The sequence below is a fragment of the Glycine soja genome, chromosome 19, assembly GCF_004193775.1.
Source record: "Glycine soja cultivar W05 chromosome 19, ASM419377v2, whole genome shotgun sequence".
NCBI classification, from domain to species: domain Eukaryota; kingdom Viridiplantae; phylum Streptophyta; class Magnoliopsida; order Fabales; family Fabaceae; genus Glycine; species Glycine soja.
The window spans coordinates 45,696,037-45,712,035 of record NC_041020.1 but is presented as its reverse complement, the minus strand read 5'-3'; the positions used below and the strand labels follow the sequence as shown (position 1 = coordinate 45,712,035).

The 15,999-nt window shown below is 32.1% G+C and overlaps 3 protein-coding genes across 4 annotated transcripts; 1 reads left to right on the top strand and 2 right to left on the bottom strand.

Annotated features, from left to right (window-relative positions):
* Positions 1-2,012: 2,012 nt before the first annotated feature.
* On the top strand, positions 2,013-2,981 carry LOC114398346 (dof zinc finger protein DOF3.5-like). The gene has a single exon (XM_028360533.1). The coding sequence runs from the start codon at positions 2,036-2,038 to the stop codon at positions 2,849-2,851; it is 816 nt and encodes a 271-aa protein (XP_028216334.1). The 5' UTR covers positions 2,013-2,035; the 3' UTR covers positions 2,852-2,981.
* A 3,729-nt stretch (positions 2,982-6,710) lies between these two features.
* Positions 6,711-8,341, bottom strand: LOC114399026 (E3 ubiquitin-protein ligase PUB22-like). The gene has a single exon (XM_028361120.1). It carries the CDS (start codon positions 8,214-8,216, stop codon positions 6,957-6,959), a length of 1,260 nt encoding a protein of 419 aa, XP_028216921.1. The 5' UTR covers positions 8,217-8,341; the 3' UTR covers positions 6,711-6,956.
* Positions 8,342-13,257: 4,916 nt separating this feature from the next.
* LOC114397927 (protein CHROMOSOME TRANSMISSION FIDELITY 7-like) lies at positions 13,258-15,839 on the bottom strand. 2 transcript variants are annotated; one of them, XM_028359994.1, is made up of 5 exons: positions 15,410-15,523; positions 15,376-15,377; positions 14,949-15,284; positions 14,378-14,868; positions 13,258-13,648 (listed from the first exon to the last, which is right to left on the bottom strand). In XM_028359994.1, exons 1-5 carry the CDS (start codon positions 15,468-15,470, stop codon positions 13,528-13,530), a joined length of 1,011 nt encoding a protein of 336 aa, XP_028215795.1. In that variant the 5' UTR covers positions 15,471-15,523; the 3' UTR covers positions 13,258-13,527. The 2 variants fall into 2 exon arrangements, with proteins under 2 accessions (XP_028215795.1, XP_028215794.1); XM_028359993.1 differs by lacking the exons at positions 15,376-15,377; positions 15,410-15,523 and adding an exon at positions 15,644-15,839.
* Positions 15,840-15,999: the final 160 nt, after the last annotated feature.

The window sequence follows — 15,999 nt, the reverse complement described above, 5'->3', positions numbered from 1 at the left end:
AATTAATATTTCACTCGAGATTCAAGAACAACAAGCACCACACTAGTTGTGCCATTCTTACTCTTATTTTTCTATTCTCATACCCTAGATTCTTTTAATTAAAATTCTTATTCTAACACCCTCCCTCTCATTATATTTTCTCTTAATCACATACCCCTTATTATATTTTTTACAAAAATATTATCCACATAAGCACGTTTCCATTGTTGACAACACAAAATAGAAATGTGTTCCTGTTTTGCAATGGGGTATCATTAAAACACAAAATGGAGATAGATTTCCATTGGATATATGATTTCATTCATGTTGTGTATCACAAATAGATGCACATTAGAAACTCATTTTCCATGTGATTCATAACGAAAATGCATTTTTGTTGTTTATCACACAACACGAATGTGATTTCATTGTATGTGATACATACACTTTTTGGAGCTTACTGTGTCAATGTTGGGATTCATCATTCAACAAGACGTGATTGAGCTTCTAGCCAGCTATACTTACAAAAAGCCTTCATGTTTATTCCTTTATGCCAGATCTCTTAATACTCCGAGAAAATCTCCAATTTTAAATTTTAAGCGCCTTGGTTCAAAACTATCTAATAATACAGTAATTACTTAATAAAAAGATTGTGTTGTTAATTTTTTTAAAAAAAAAATAGGATTTGGACATTTCAAAAAATACTTATTTTACAAGACAACTCTTGTGACGTGATTTGCATTTTTGCAATATCAGCTGTACTTTATTTGATATTGTTTGTCTAAGTTAATTAATGGGAAAGATAAAAAACAAGAAAAAAGAAAAAAGAGAAGAAGCATTCATTCGCAACAAGTAACGTTTGCTTCCTGGTGGAGTGTCATTTGCTATTTCATTGATATACTACTATAGTTGTAAATTTGAAAAGAGTTGCATGATCCGAGAAGCTCAAGATCCAAGCAATAATAACTATCTCTTATTATTATTATTTTGAAAGAGACATTCTTTCTTAAGAAAGTGCCTACTCAGTTTAATCCCATGTGCCCCTTTCTTGAAGAAGAGTCGAACTATTAGCGTACTGCATGTACATTAGTGAAGTGAAGCGAACGAATTAAAGTTGACATAACTTACAAGATTGAACTATGCATTGACCGAAAATTTTTGTTTAATTTCCAGTCAGATTACTTCCTCTTTAACTTTATATTATATAGAAGAAAAGATGAGTGAAGCACTTCGTCTAACAAAAACAACGCTCCAAAGTACTGACATAAACCAGAGTTCAGAATGAATCAAAACAGGAAGCATTATTTGTAGTTCATTGCATAACAAACAAGCTTGGTTTAAATTCTAATAGATATCAGTTTAATCACAAATTAAGCAGCGTAGAGAATAAGCCAAAGCAAATCAACAGTTTCAAAAGAAACCAATAGTGGAATCAGTAAAAATTAATGCAAAAAAAAAAATATATTAACTTATTCAGCGCACGAGGGCGCTGAACAATGATTAGGAGGCAACATTAAAAAACTATAGTATATATGAAGCTGTGATTTCATTTTGCTTGATTAGTATGGAAAAAGCAAGATGAGAGAAATATGTGATAAGGCTAAATATTTCTATTTTCAAGAGTCAAGGGATTCAGATTGGGATATCGATGTTAAACTTTTGTTGTGGGATCTGCTTCTCATATACCTAAGCTGTTGGTTGTTGAAAGATGAGACTTGAAATCATGCTACCGAGGACTTTGCCTCCCCAATTTGCCTCCCCAATCCCCCCACATCTCCACGAATTAGACACCGACACCATGCATCAGCCCGCGGGCCAGTGACAACACCTGGCCTATGCATGTTCATGTGCATGGCCGCGTATACATATCCAAATTCCCTTGATCTCACGTGCATTATTTTTTAAAAACAAACTTCACCCCAAAACACTCAATAACTCAAGTTTCATCACCCCACATATAATTAATTAAACTCTAGTTAGCCTTTTGCACTTCACCTTAATTTCTTGGTATATATATATATATATCAGCCCACTAAAGAGAGAGAAATGAAGTAACATGATGGAGAAATGGTGGAAGGCTAATAATGTTGAGATTTCACCAAATTGTCCTAGGTGTGGTTCTACCAATACCAAGTTCTGCTACTACAATAACTACAGTTCAACTCAACCACGGTACTTTTGCAAGGGCTGCAGAAGATACTGGACCAAAGGAGGATCCCTCCGCAACGTGCCGGTTGGTGGTGGCTGCCGCAAAAGTAGAAGCGCTAAGTATAATAAGACCTTCAGACAAGCCAATAACTCAGTTGGCTATTCTGATGATTTAATGGCCTCACCTAATTCAGTGGTGTCAGATGCTCCAAGTATTGATCTAGCACAAGTTTATGCGAGTTTTCTCAACCAGAAGCCAGATCAAGCCGTCCAAACAGTTCGCTATCCTAACGAACCAGATTATTATTCATGCCTATTGAACACTACTGATTTTGGCCATAGTGCTCTCTCTGAAGAAGAACTTGGTCTCACTGATTGTTTGCATTTTCATGAACAATCCACAGAATCACATTTCGGTGAGAGTTTCCAAATGTATCTTTTCGGGTTCAACTCTATCCATAATCATCAAGAATATTACAGTAGCAGTTATGATACCACAAATAATACAAATTTTGAGTTGCCACAGTTGCCTGGTGAAGAGACAGAAATCTCACACGGTGATATGTTGTGGTCCAAATCCAATTCTGAGATGATGCTCGATCATGCTTTGCAAGCCTCCCAACCGCCCCTTTTTGGACCTCAATCTCATGATGCAGACTTCATTATGGGAAATTGTTGGAGCCACTTCGATTTGCCAAGGGATGCTTCTTTTTCCACGCTTTGATAATATGTATGATTCTTCAATACTATTGCCTCAATTTGTTTTGCTTCTTATATGTAATTTATAGTTTATGTATAGGTTCGGTCAAATCCACTAATAAATAATTTGAATATGTAAGCAAATACAGTCTTAATTTGTGCTATATGTTCCATAATTACTTAATAAGGATCAAAAACTCTTTTCTATATATCTTGATGAACACATTTCAATATCTGTACTTCAATCTAGCTCTACAGTTTTGAGTTTATATATATATATAGATCCGTTTTACTCTTCTTAATCATTTAAACCTAAAAACACGGAGAAAGATAAAGCAGAAGTATAAAAACAAATAGATTTCATTAGGATTGAAAGCTGAAAGAAAAAGAAAAAAGCCCAGATGAACTATTTAATATTGAATCGTAACAGTAGAGCTTTTTTTTTACACCACAGTAGAACGGTTAAGCAGAAGGAATTATTCAATCACTTCTTTTTTTTTCCTAGCAATAAGAAATTTATCTGTAAGCATCAAAACTCACATCACTTCCTTTAATTACAACTTTCCAGCAATTCCCCGAATTGAATTGAATTACCTGAGCAATTAATTGGGAGAGTTACAAAGAATAATGGGCTTCAATTGAAACCATCAATGAATTTATGTGAACGTGATTCATGAGATTAATAAGATTGAACAATTGGCTTCAATTAAATTAATTATATGTAATGGTGTCGCATGCTAGGAGGAGGTGGAGTTTTCGGGGTCTGGGCTTTTTCTTCCTTCAACTTCCAATCCTAAATAAAATCTATTTGTTTTCTTTTTTATCTTTAGGTAATTATGAATAAGATCCTTTAAGAAATCTCATTAGTGTGAGCACTTTATACAAAAATAATTAATTTTTTATTTAAAATATTATTATAAAGTATATACCGTTGGATTATTTTATATCAACGGGTTAAATTTGATATAAATCTAATGACTTTAGTGTAAATGAATTATATAAAATATATACCGACTTGGTAAGGATTCCTCTCACTAATTTATCTCGACATTATTTTGATGTGAGACTTTAATCTATCTTATTTTTTCAAATATTCATAAATATTTACCGGTATTCATGGGTTTGCAAAAATGCGCAGACAATTGTTTATGGGAGTACTTGGGATTGGCGGGACAAGTATGGGTTTTTCATATTAGTTTTGGTTTGGGTCTAATAATTGGAGGCTGATTAGTGATTTTTGGCATTTTCTTAAGGTGCTTTGAATATATTGATTTTTTTGGTTGCAATTTTGACTTATGTTTTTTTTATATATATAGGCAGTAATTTTCTCTTATGTAACCACCGCTTGACACATATTGTGTTAAGTCTTTGGAGTTTGGAAAGATGCGATTATTTAACAATAATAATGTTCACGTTCGCCCATATAAAAATAAAAATACAAATTGTACTTTAACCCTTATGTACACTAGCTAATAACATGACCTAATATATGGCATATGGTGATTACACTAATTTGATTCTGCTTTATTAATCGAATAAGTTGATTACGTAGTAGTAAACTCCAATTATGCCCTCTACTTGCGATTTATATAGAAACTTCACTAGTCTAGAATGTAGGTTAATTACTTTGACTATTGATTTGAAATTTTAAATACTACTAGTAATTTTGTGTTGAGGCAGAAGTCTTTGACAATTGTATGGGTCAGCAGAAGGGTACTAACTTATGCTGTTTAAAATTATTAAGTGCTGAAACCCAAATCAACTGTACGAAGAACTGATCAATATTAATGGCCAAGACGAGCTAATAATATTGGTCTCTTTTTCAGCTTAAGTTGGTCAGAAAATCATATTCAAATATATACTACGTTCGTTCACGTTCACGACTATATTGACCTTAAACGAACAGAATATGACACAGAGAATTTAATAGTAGAATTTATGAACCACATATTATTTTGTAGCGAGCTGACCACCAGCCCCACCACAGTGTCTTTCTTTTGGGGGGGGAGAGGTATTCAAACTTTGAAAGTCTGGACAAACTGAAACTACTTCAAATTAAAGAGAGCAACCACCCTACATAAAATATATATGTGCAACACATTGTCCTTCAAAATTAAGCTCTGGCCCCTCAAGTACGATAACAAACGTTTTAGCTTATATATACACAAATTGATGAAATTAATACTTACATTAATATATTGATCTTATAATTATTCTTAGTAGACAATGATCTTATGATCACCGTAAAATAGTCATAGACAGCATAGATCACTGACGGATTGGCAATACCTTGTGCAAGCTTATACAAATTAATTATTAATACTGTATTATTAATTATGAAGTGGTTTGACTAATTCGTGAGCATTATTGCTTTGGAAAAATTAATTATCTGTTGTCATTAATCCAGCTCTCGCCGCAGCTTCAGATTGATCGGGCAGTTGTTTCCATGCCATTATTTTTCGGACATCGAATGGATTCTTCTGTTTATTATTTTTGGGTCAATATGTATAGATCGATGAACAACTTTATTACTAACAAATCATATTAGGTTTCAAACTTTACAATGGATTTCAGTTTGAACGTCACATTCACAACTAGGGGCTCTCATTTTCTAGAAGAACATATATCACGATTGATTTGTTGAAGGAAATCAAACCTTTTATTCAAAAAAATCCAACAACGTACTTGCAAGCACTTGACAAATTTTTAAACTATAACAAATTTCGCGATCCTTCTTTGTTGAAGTAGTCTGAGGTGCGTATCACAACTCAATCATTCCTAACCAACGCAACGACTCTAAGAGTGTTGAGTGCAAGAAAAAATTAACATTAATCATACAATCATGCATAGACAATTTTTTTTTTAAGTATAACTACTTTCTTTTGTCCAGGGCATAATTATCTTTTATGCGAATAATACTTGAATTGGAAATATTCACGGTAAGGTAGAGCTCTTCCAATAGTTTTTATTTTTTTCCATATACAAGAGAAACTAAATATATATACTACCCAAATCAACTACTCGTTGATAAATACAATGAATTTTAATTATACATATCAGAAATTGATCTTCATATAACTGCATGTATATGATTTTATGATAAAGGTTTGCATTTCTTACTAAATGCATTTCTATAGTATACTATGCAGAGAAAAAATGTTTCTATATAAATTATATATCTCTCTCACACACATTTATTATTAAAACTATAACATATATAAAAGCATGTGACTCTAAGTAACAGCACTAAAAGTTCCTTTCAACTTTTATCAATACTACTTTCATTTGATATGCCTCGACAATCACATGTGAACAGTGAGTTATGTGAGTATTAAAAGTTCTTATTTTGCTTTCCGTAAAAAAAAAAAAAGTTCTTATTATGCTTTTTTCAATTTATTCAATAAGTCCAGTTCCCCAAGTTAGTTATGTGGGCAATTACAATTTCATACTCAAACAACATTTTTAATATTATAAAGGAACAAGTTTCTTTTTGACAGGTAATGGAAGAAGTTTTTAATATGATTTATATTTAACAAAATATTGTCGTTACGAAACAATTAATTAAAGCCCTCCAAATTAGAATCAGTTGCTTAAATGGAAGTAAATTACTTTAAAAAGTAATTTAATTACCTCAATTGTGATTTGGCCACGCCATGTGGTGTACAACTATAGCATTTTCTTTAATCAATTAAGACATGCCCACCATATTCAATAATAATAAAAAGACATGTCCACAATATTCAATAATAATAATAACAAAGACATGCCCACAATATTTGCTTGCTCCAAATTCAATTTTTAGCATTTCAACTTTTCAAAAAGTCATTGAATTTAAAAGGGAAACAAAAAAAAAAGAATTGAACTCAAAATCTGGAACAAAATCGTGATTGATTAACCCTTTCTTCTTCTCATTTCTGTGTCAGCTTATAGCAAAACAAAAATCCATTACACAATTGTCAGGAAATACAAATCAAAACCTGAATCTCACTACCCACCTATACTTTTTTTGTGGGGCAATCAATGCTTAGTTGCACCTCATATTTATAACTTACACCTAACTGTATCCTTTCCAAATAATTCTGTACATTAAAATTTCTAAAAGAGGCACCATTCAAAATTCTCGTTTTGTTTCACACATAATTCGGGTATGAATTAAGCAAATTGTTCGGTATGCATGGAGAATTCCTCCACGCCCGAGCATGCAATTTGAGTATCTCTCTAGCTTTTTCCTTAGCCCTGTTTCCACTATCCACCTGAAGCACCAAGCACAATTTCGCGACCACACCGAGTTTCAGCATTTCTTGAACAACATGTGGAGTCGCAGAGAACCTCGAAAGAGACAGAATAATCTTAACAGCTCTATCATTCGCCAAAGTCGAAACCCTTAGAATCTTTTTGGACACAATGGCAAGACCTGCTGCATGGCTCAAAAGTTCTGCTCTTCCCTCAGCACACTGGCATAGCAGCTCCAACAACACCAGCATCATCTCACAAGGCTTTCTCTCCTTGCAATCGAGAAGAAGCTCAATCAAAACAGGAACAGCAGCTGCTTCCACAGCTCTGATCCTGTTCCTCCCCCAAGGAGAGAATTGGATCAGGGTTTGAAGGGTCGCCTTTGATGTCTTCTGTGAAATTTGATCCTTCAGGACTTGTACCAGTTCGACAAAAAGTTCTTGTCTTAGATGCAATAGTTGCACTGGTTCAGCCACTTCGGAAATAGATTTCAACAAGAACACAGCATAAGCGCGTGATTCAAAGAACCCCTTTTGCATGACTCTTGTTAAAGACTCAATAAACTCGCCGTTTCTGAAGCTTAAGAGAGTCTTCAACCCTTGTTCGGATAAATGAAGATTATGAAGCAAACTCAACGCTTCATCGCATGCACTTGTTTTCAACTCGAATCCAGATCCGTCGTTTGAGTCAGCCTCATGTGAAGAATCAATGTTGCGGTTGGTGTTGATTACAATTGATGCTAGAAACTCAACAGCGCCAGAAGCCTCCATGCACCGCTTATTTGTTTCGCTTCCGGAAGAGATGGATTTGAGTCTTCTGAGGCATGTGAGAGGGGAATGAGAAGCGTCTTTGAGAAGCTTCGAAATTTGGTTCTTGTTAACGGGGGGTTTAGGGGTTGGGATCCTTTCGATGCCGTGAGAAGCGTTCATGGAACACCACGCTTGGATGAGTCTACGAAGGGTGTGGTTTGGTGTGAGATCGGTGTAATCTATCAAGGGCAGTTTGGTAATGGGGCATGTCGTGTTTTTCTTCGAGAACAGCCAGGTTTCGATGCTTTCACGGTCGTAGGTGATGCCCGTTGAGACCGTCACTGGATCCTTCATGATATCTAGCGAAATGGGGCAGAGAAAGAACGAAGGAACATCGATTTCGTTCATGTCCAAGTAGATAGATAAAATTAACCTTAACCTTGCGTAGATCAGAAAAGGAATTGAAGATGAGTTTGTGAACAGAAGGAGTTGTTGTTATGAGTTTGAAAACTTTGGAGTTGAGAAATGAGAGAGAGGTGTGGTGGTGTTTATATACACAAGTGCGTGTGCAAAATGTGGTGAAGTCAAAACACGGAATAAAAAAAAAAAAACAGAGCCTCCATTTGAAGAGAGAGAGAGAGAGAGAGAAAGAGTGTGCGATGACTTTTCCAAAAGAAGGAAAGTCTCAACTGAGATTGGGTTAACGTTACCCAGTCGTTGGTGAACACGTACATGAAACAAAAACATTAACAGAAAAAATGAGTGAAACATTTAATGCACATGGGAGAATTAGCTACTTGACAGCTTTACCTGTCGTATTCTTTACTGTCTATCAACTTGTTTCCTTCTTCTTCTTTTTTTATCAAACAATTTGCTTCTTTTCATCCTTATCCTCAACAGCAATGAAAATACTACTTGTGATGCATATTAATTTTGTTCTCTCTTTTTGATAAAATTAATTTATAAAATAAAAATTAGTTTTTTGTGTAAATTTTTTATTTTAATCGAAAGTTTAAAAGATTTGACTTTATTTACTTAATTTGTAGATGTTATTGTTACATTTACTATTAAATATATTTAATGAACAAAAATATTATTTGACTTAAGACTAATTTTACCCGTCCCTAACTTGACTTTCAAAATTAACAAAACTTGGTAAACACTTTAATTTAGAGTTCAAGCTCAACTTTTTCCACTCTAAACATCATTTGTTGGACGAACCAGATTAAGGTTCCCTTGTTTTGAAGTTGATTACATTATATTTTGCTAAAAACGAATATTAAATCATTAAACATATTCGAGATGTGTGTTTAAATTAATCTCAATTATATATTTTTCATTGGAAAGTATGAAAACTATTCTCAATGCTATAAAGGGGATTAATTTTAATCTTCACTAAAAAAACTAGTGCTAAAAAAACTTTTTGGAATATCCTCAAATAAGTTAAAAAATTATTATAGGAAATAAAAATCATTTTAATAAATGAATAAAAAGTAGAGATTTATAAAAACACTCCTTACAAATGCATATATTTATTATAGGAAATTGATTAAGGAACGATAAGTAAAAAAATTACTTCAAAATAAAACGATACTTAATTAAAACTATCAAAGTAACTAGTTAGAAGGATGTCTAGAATTATGTTGGTTGCAAAAAGGATGCATAGAGTGATTTTGATTAAAATACCGTATAGTTTTTTAGTGCTATTATTAAATTTTTAAATGAATTTTATAATTTAATTTTTTAACCGATTCCCTGCATTTCTAATTTGTCTTATTGGTATCCTTACTTTATTAGTGGTTATTCAAATTTCGTTAATTTTTCTTTAACTATAGAAATTTATTTTAAAATATAAATAAATTTAATTATATGGATTTATTTAACAAATAATTTAATGTAAGAGACTTATTTAAATACTAGACAAAATTATAATTACTAATACAGTGATTTTTATCTAAAAGGAAATGTTTAGCATTTGGGTGCTGGGCGACAAAGTAATGTGTATATTTCCACCACATAAAGTGTGTACAAATTAAATAGCGTAAAGTAAAATGAAATCATTGGGCGTCGTGTCTCATGAGTCTTCAATTCTTACTATCTTCTTCATTTGATCTAATAAGTAATAAGTACCAACATATATATACTTTGACCAAGTACTCGTCCCCCCCTTTTTTTAGACTTTATTAAATTGCATTTTATTGAAATGCCGGCACAATATTTTTATTTTAAATTACAAAAGTTATAACAATAAATTAACTATTTTAAACACAGTTTTATTATTAATTTAAAATTACTTTATACGATTTGAATTGCATCTTTATTTAAAGATTTTAATTAATAATTTCATGTTCTTAAAATAAATAATAATCTTAAATTTATGTACAACAAGCTCGAAGGCAAATAATACTTTTATATATAACAAATCGATAGTAGTTGTTTAACATACAAACAGTATATGCATGAGTACATGACATGTCCAAATGAATGAAGACAAGTGAATTTATTCTGGTTAGTGCATGTCGTATTCTTTTCTTTGAGGGCTTGTAACTCCCAAATACCGTAGTGGCTATACAATATCAAATTGTTATATTAAGTATATTACTCTAAAGGTGAGTTTTTTAATTATTTCCAATTTCCTACTATATATAGAATGAAAGCAATAAAATTCATGCACGTTAATTGTAAGTGTTTTCAGTTAGGTCAATCACCTCATCTGTGTTTAAGAGATTCTAGAGGACAATAACATGGAATATAAAATATTCTACATTTGAACATCTTGTATATTATAGCTCATTTTCGGCTTCGGATTTGAAAACTTTTTTATATTTTACTACGAGGACTGAAATATGAATGCAAACTATTCCCAGGATTATATATTTTCTGTCGCACAAGGTTCCTATATATTAAACAATATAAAATCACCTTAATTATAATTTTTAAATGCTTTTTAATTCTTAAGTCATGCTCTTAAACAATATAAAATACCTTCATATTTTCCCAGGGATCAACTTTTCTACCTGGCATTTCATAAAATTTGAAATAATTGTTTTTTTATTATATCCGATTGAATTTTGAAATTATAGTACCAATTATTTCTCTTGTTAGTCTTGTGCTCTACACAATGATTGATTAGTTTTTCTTGAGAATTGGATCTAATCTTTGTACCCTTATATATCCCTTTTGATATTTGATCACTAGTGACATGAAATCGGATTCTAAGTAAGACCGAAAAGTAATCTTAGAATTTAAACCAAATGATTTTACTCTCTACATTACGTTGCTAGAAATAAAGCATAACGTTTTGATTGCAAAAAGCATGAGAATATAATTGTAATGTTGGAATATTTATTATATATGCGAGGGATTGATATTTAATAAATGTTCTTAGGTTTCAAGTGCGAGGAATCAACTTGGGATAATTATGTGTGTATCAGTAATGTTAGAAAATGATTTATACATGTTAATCTTATTAAAATACTAAGGGTATGAACGATGAAATCCAATCTTATGTCTTCTTAATTTAATTCAAGTCGTTATTATTGTTTTCGTGATTTATGTACTTCCAACACACTAAATTATGTATTTTCTTATTTTAGTTATTTCCGTAAATATGTTATTTTTACTTTTTTTTTTACTTTAAGTTGTCTTTAGTTAATCAAACCAAAACCAATGACATTCGATTAAATTTGTATATAACTATTAAAATGATAACCTTTATCTGAATGAATTAAGTAAATTCAAGTTCTTGTGGAGACGAACTCTTTTATAAATGTGAAACCTACAACGACAATTAGTACGCTTACCAAAAGTCTTAACAAGTTTCTAGTGTCGTTGTCGGGGACTCGAGTCATCCACTTAGTTCTTTCGGATTTAAACTTCTAGTTTGGTAGGCTATTTTCCTGTGTAAATTTCTTTTGATTTTCTATAAATTCCCTCTTTTCTTTTTTCTTACCTTTGTACTTATCTATAGTAATACTAACAAGAATATCTAAAAGAGACGAAAGTTTTCCTCTTTTATGAATACAATTACGTTTTTGGAATGAAATTGCAATTTTATATGAGAAATTTTATAATGTCAACAAAGGTTAATTTTGTACACACAATATTAATATATTTGCAATTTTATTTCTCTTGAGCGTAATAGTCACTCTAAAAGAATTAATTAGATTTTTAATTTAAAATAGTCACTCTAAAACACTATTGGTTTATATGGTGAAGAAGATTAGGGTCAAACTTCTAAACTTATGTTTAATTAGATTTTTAATTTAAAATAGTTGTGATTTCAATTTTTTTAAAACAACATTTTAATTAATCAAGGATTTTTTTTTTAAAAGTTTCTTTTATTATTGAGAAGCCAAATGACATAGCAGTTTTATTGGTTAAAAAACCAATAGTCTCAAAATTCCTAAAAAAATTTAGGGTACCATAAAAACTCTCTCATCATAATTACATGTAAATTGTAGTTGTTAAGTTTTTTTTTTTACAGCAATTGTAATGGTTAAGTTAATATTATATTGTTTGTGTTTTTTAGGTAACTTTTAAAACGCTTTAGGAGTCCGTGAATAAATGACAGATGAGGTTGAAAATTATGGATTAAGTAAAGGTTTAACTATTTTTTTACTTTTGGTTTTTTTTAAATTATTTTTTTGTTTTTAATCCTTGTAAATTATATTTATTTTATTTTTAGTACTTAAAGTATTTTAGATAGCGTTTTGAACAATAAAAAATGTTATCTAAAATAATATGAGGACAAAAAATAAAATAAATATAATTTATACAAGAACGAAAAAAAATATATGATAAATTGCAAAAACTAAAAGTATGTTTAAGCCTTAATTAAATTATTACGTAAATAATTATTATTTTTCAAACCTAAATGATTAATTTATGTAAAGAAAAACCAACCTGTAAGATACTATTTTGAAAACAATCTGTAAAATTATATTAATTCAAAATCAATTCTACAAACAAACACTAAAGGTCAGGTATAAGTCAATTGAAAAAGCTAAATGGTGCTTTTTGCGTCCATCGTTGGTGAGCCTGTTGGTTTTCCCTCTAATCCTAGCAATTTAGCGAACAAATTATGATATTTTTAAATTTCTAATTTCTAAAGTTCATAACATACTACTGTAACAGATGAGGATCGAATAAATATTTAAATAGTGTTGCATAGCATGTGACAGCAACCCAGCGACTATTTTAAGCCTTCTAAAGGCATCCCCTTGAGTTAAAAGACTTCAAATTTTTCTTTTAAATCATTCAATTCATTATATTACATTTTTTGCTTTTACAATTATCATTATATCAAAATCATTCAAGAATAATTCTATAAATTTTGTTTAAAGTTGAATTTGAAATAAAATTATTTATATTTTAGAACTTGTTTCGAAAACAAAAGTTTGCAGAACAAAACCAAACATATATTAAAATGCTTCAACCACAGTTGTAGTAGTCTTAAAACTGGCGATATTCCAAACACGCCACAACTCTGATACTCAAGAACCTAATGGGTAAATCAATTCGGGATGACAAAAGGCTTACAACAATAAGAAGCAACGAAATCAAAGATTCATACTTATATGGGCTAAAAATGTTATACTTTACAAGAATAATAGCTTATGTTTTTGTTAATTAACAGTCAATAGAAGTAATCACTAATCTAAACATGGCTTTATCTGTCAGTACGAAATAGTAGTAGTAACCAATAGTTTTGTTGGCTTTAATACGCCAAGAATGATCCAGTGCCAGTGTAACTTGTTGCCAATGCCTTTCCAGCTGAGGTTGGCTGAGAGAATGCTAGTTGAGAACGTTCAAGCTCAAGATCCTTGCAGAAACTCTTCCTGCCGCCAATTTAAAGTAGACCATAAACAAATCACTAAACTAGCAACTGGTTGAAGAATCGTTGCATTTAGGTGAGAGTTTCCAAAATTGATTTCACAAAATTAATTTTGAAAAATTGAAATGACACTAGAGGGTTTAGATGTTTTTATTCTCGAAATTTTTTTATGTAAAACTTGTAAATTTTCAACCTAATGAAAATCTACTTTTATCTCTTCTAATCAGATCAAAATTAAGGCAAAATCAATCTTATATGTTTGACAGGAGGCAAAATCAACTCTTAACATTTACTATTGTGAAACCAAACACACACTAACCAATTAGCACTCATTCAATGCAGCTAGTATTAAAGCTTTCAGAGATATAATTAGTATTACGTATTATTTTGATGCTTCCTATTGTGAAACCAAAACACAGACTAACCAATTAGCACTCATCCAATGCAGCTAGTATTAAAACTTCCAGAGATGTGATGTTTACCTAAAGCCGTGTTCCATTACCTATGTACTAGTTGGATCTATGCATCATTCTCTTTGCATAATAATACACGCAACATAATTTAAACCTACAATCTCATTCAAACTCCTCACTGTTAAGCTAATCTTAATGTCTTAATCTACAGATGCTACAGGAGATTTCAGTTGTTTACAAGCTTTGAAGATTTCCCTAATGAATTGGGCTTTAATTGCCCATCAGAAATGGCAAGTTAAGCCAAATTTAATTTACTTTACCTCACGGCATCAAGCAATTTGCTTGCAATTCCTTTTCTTCTGTTAGAGGGAGCAACCCAAATGGCCCTAATGCCACAAGCAGCGGTGGTTGGTTTGCTATCACAGAAGATTGCACCTTCCATCCTTTCAGAATCACTCAAGGAAGCAACTTTTTTTTCAACCTCCCTTTGGAAAATAACATTCCCAAACCGAAGAGTGGTAGAACGCGTCCTCACTTCCCTTTTCTTCACGCTATCAGGAGAGCCAGACACAACTTTGAATGCCTTTTCAATTGGTTCTGCAACGAGGCACCCAACAACCCTGTGAAGAGAAACAAACAGATACACCTTAAAGAGGTCGTGAAGGATCCATCCACACCCAAGCTCAATTTCCATCATACTCACGACCTGCTCAACTATTCTTCTGTGAGAAGTGAGGTCGATCTCCGAAACCAAAATGATTCGACCCGCTTCGAGGGTGGGAAGAGGGATAACATTTTCTTTGGTCCAACCCTGCAGAAGAATGGGAGAAGGAATAAGATAAATTGGGAAAAAACAAGGGAGAAAAGAGAGAGTGGAAGCAGAGAAGTTACTCTGAATTGTATCCCCTGGGTGTAGGATTTGTGAAAGTGGTTGTGGGATTTCTCGTCGTCTGGGTCGCCGGGAGTGAAATTGATTCCGCAAGTGGAACAGGCGCGTAAGAGGAAATCGGATTGGCCGAAATCGAGGTGGAATTGGGCGTAGCTCCTCTTCTTGTTTTTGACCACCGAAGGAATAACGGCGTTAGGGTTTGGAGGCCTTCGGGTGTAGGTGTTGATGATATGGTGTTGCTGCTTCTCCCAGATGGACAAGTCGTCGTCATTGTCGGCAGAGACGGAAGAGGAATCGGAGGTAGTAGATTTGAAGAAAGCGCTAATCTTGGACTGCATCTGCGAGGATTATGGATGTAAAATTATTTGTTCAAATTATATGATAAGTGCAAATAAGTAACATTATAAAACTACAATGTCCAACAACAACATCTTTAATAATCAATAGCCACATTAAGCATGACTAATAAAGGCATCAAGTGCGTCTGAAATTCTGAAAACTAAGAGCCATGTCAACTCTCTCATCTACAATATTTCCAGTGTTTCAATGTTTCATATTTTAAGTAAAAACTGAATCCAATTCAACATCCTTCCACTGCTTCTCTACAGAAAATCCTAATCTTAGTAATTTGAACCCATGTAACAACCATGCATCATCAGAAAGCCCACTGCATTTGAAATATAAAAAATAAAATTACCTGCACACCAGCATAACGCTTCCAGGCTTTATCAATCTTGTATTCGGTGGAAATTAGGCGATAATTTGACAAGGCAACTTCATAATCTCCTAACATGAAAGCATAATCACCCAAAACTCGAATCTGGGATTCAATGGAATTAAAGTCATACCTTCAACAATGGAAACCAAAACCATATTAGAAAAATGCAAGAAATTGAATGATACATACATGTATATTCTATCATAACATATACTTCATTTGTCTATCATTGACTCTTTCAACTCATTCACATCCCTTTAAGTAAAATAATTAATTTAGTTAATCACTGTTATATTTATCAATAATTTGTATTATCATTCTAAAATTATTTTTTT

Excerpts from the sequence above, each read along its gene's own strand:
- LOC114399026 (XM_028361120.1), bottom strand. The coding sequence starts at position 8,216 with ATGAACGAAATCGATGTTCCTTCGTTCTTTCTCTGCCCCATTTCGCTA.
- LOC114397927 (XM_028359993.1), bottom strand. The coding sequence starts at position 15,739 with ATGTTAGGAGATTATGAAGTTGCCTTGTCAAATTATCGCCTAATTTCC. Across the intron at positions 15,285-15,643 it reads AGCGTTATGCTGGTGTGCAG|ATGCAGTCCAAGATTAGCGC; the intron begins GTAATTTTATTT and ends TAATCCTCGCAG. Across the intron at positions 14,869-14,948 it reads CCCAGGGGATACAATTCAGA|GGTTGGACCAAAGAAAATGT; the intron begins GTAACTTCTCTG and ends ATTCTTCTGCAG.
- LOC114398346 (XM_028360533.1), top strand. The coding sequence starts at position 2,036 with ATGATGGAGAAATGGTGGAAGGCTAATAATGTTGAGATTTCACCAAAT.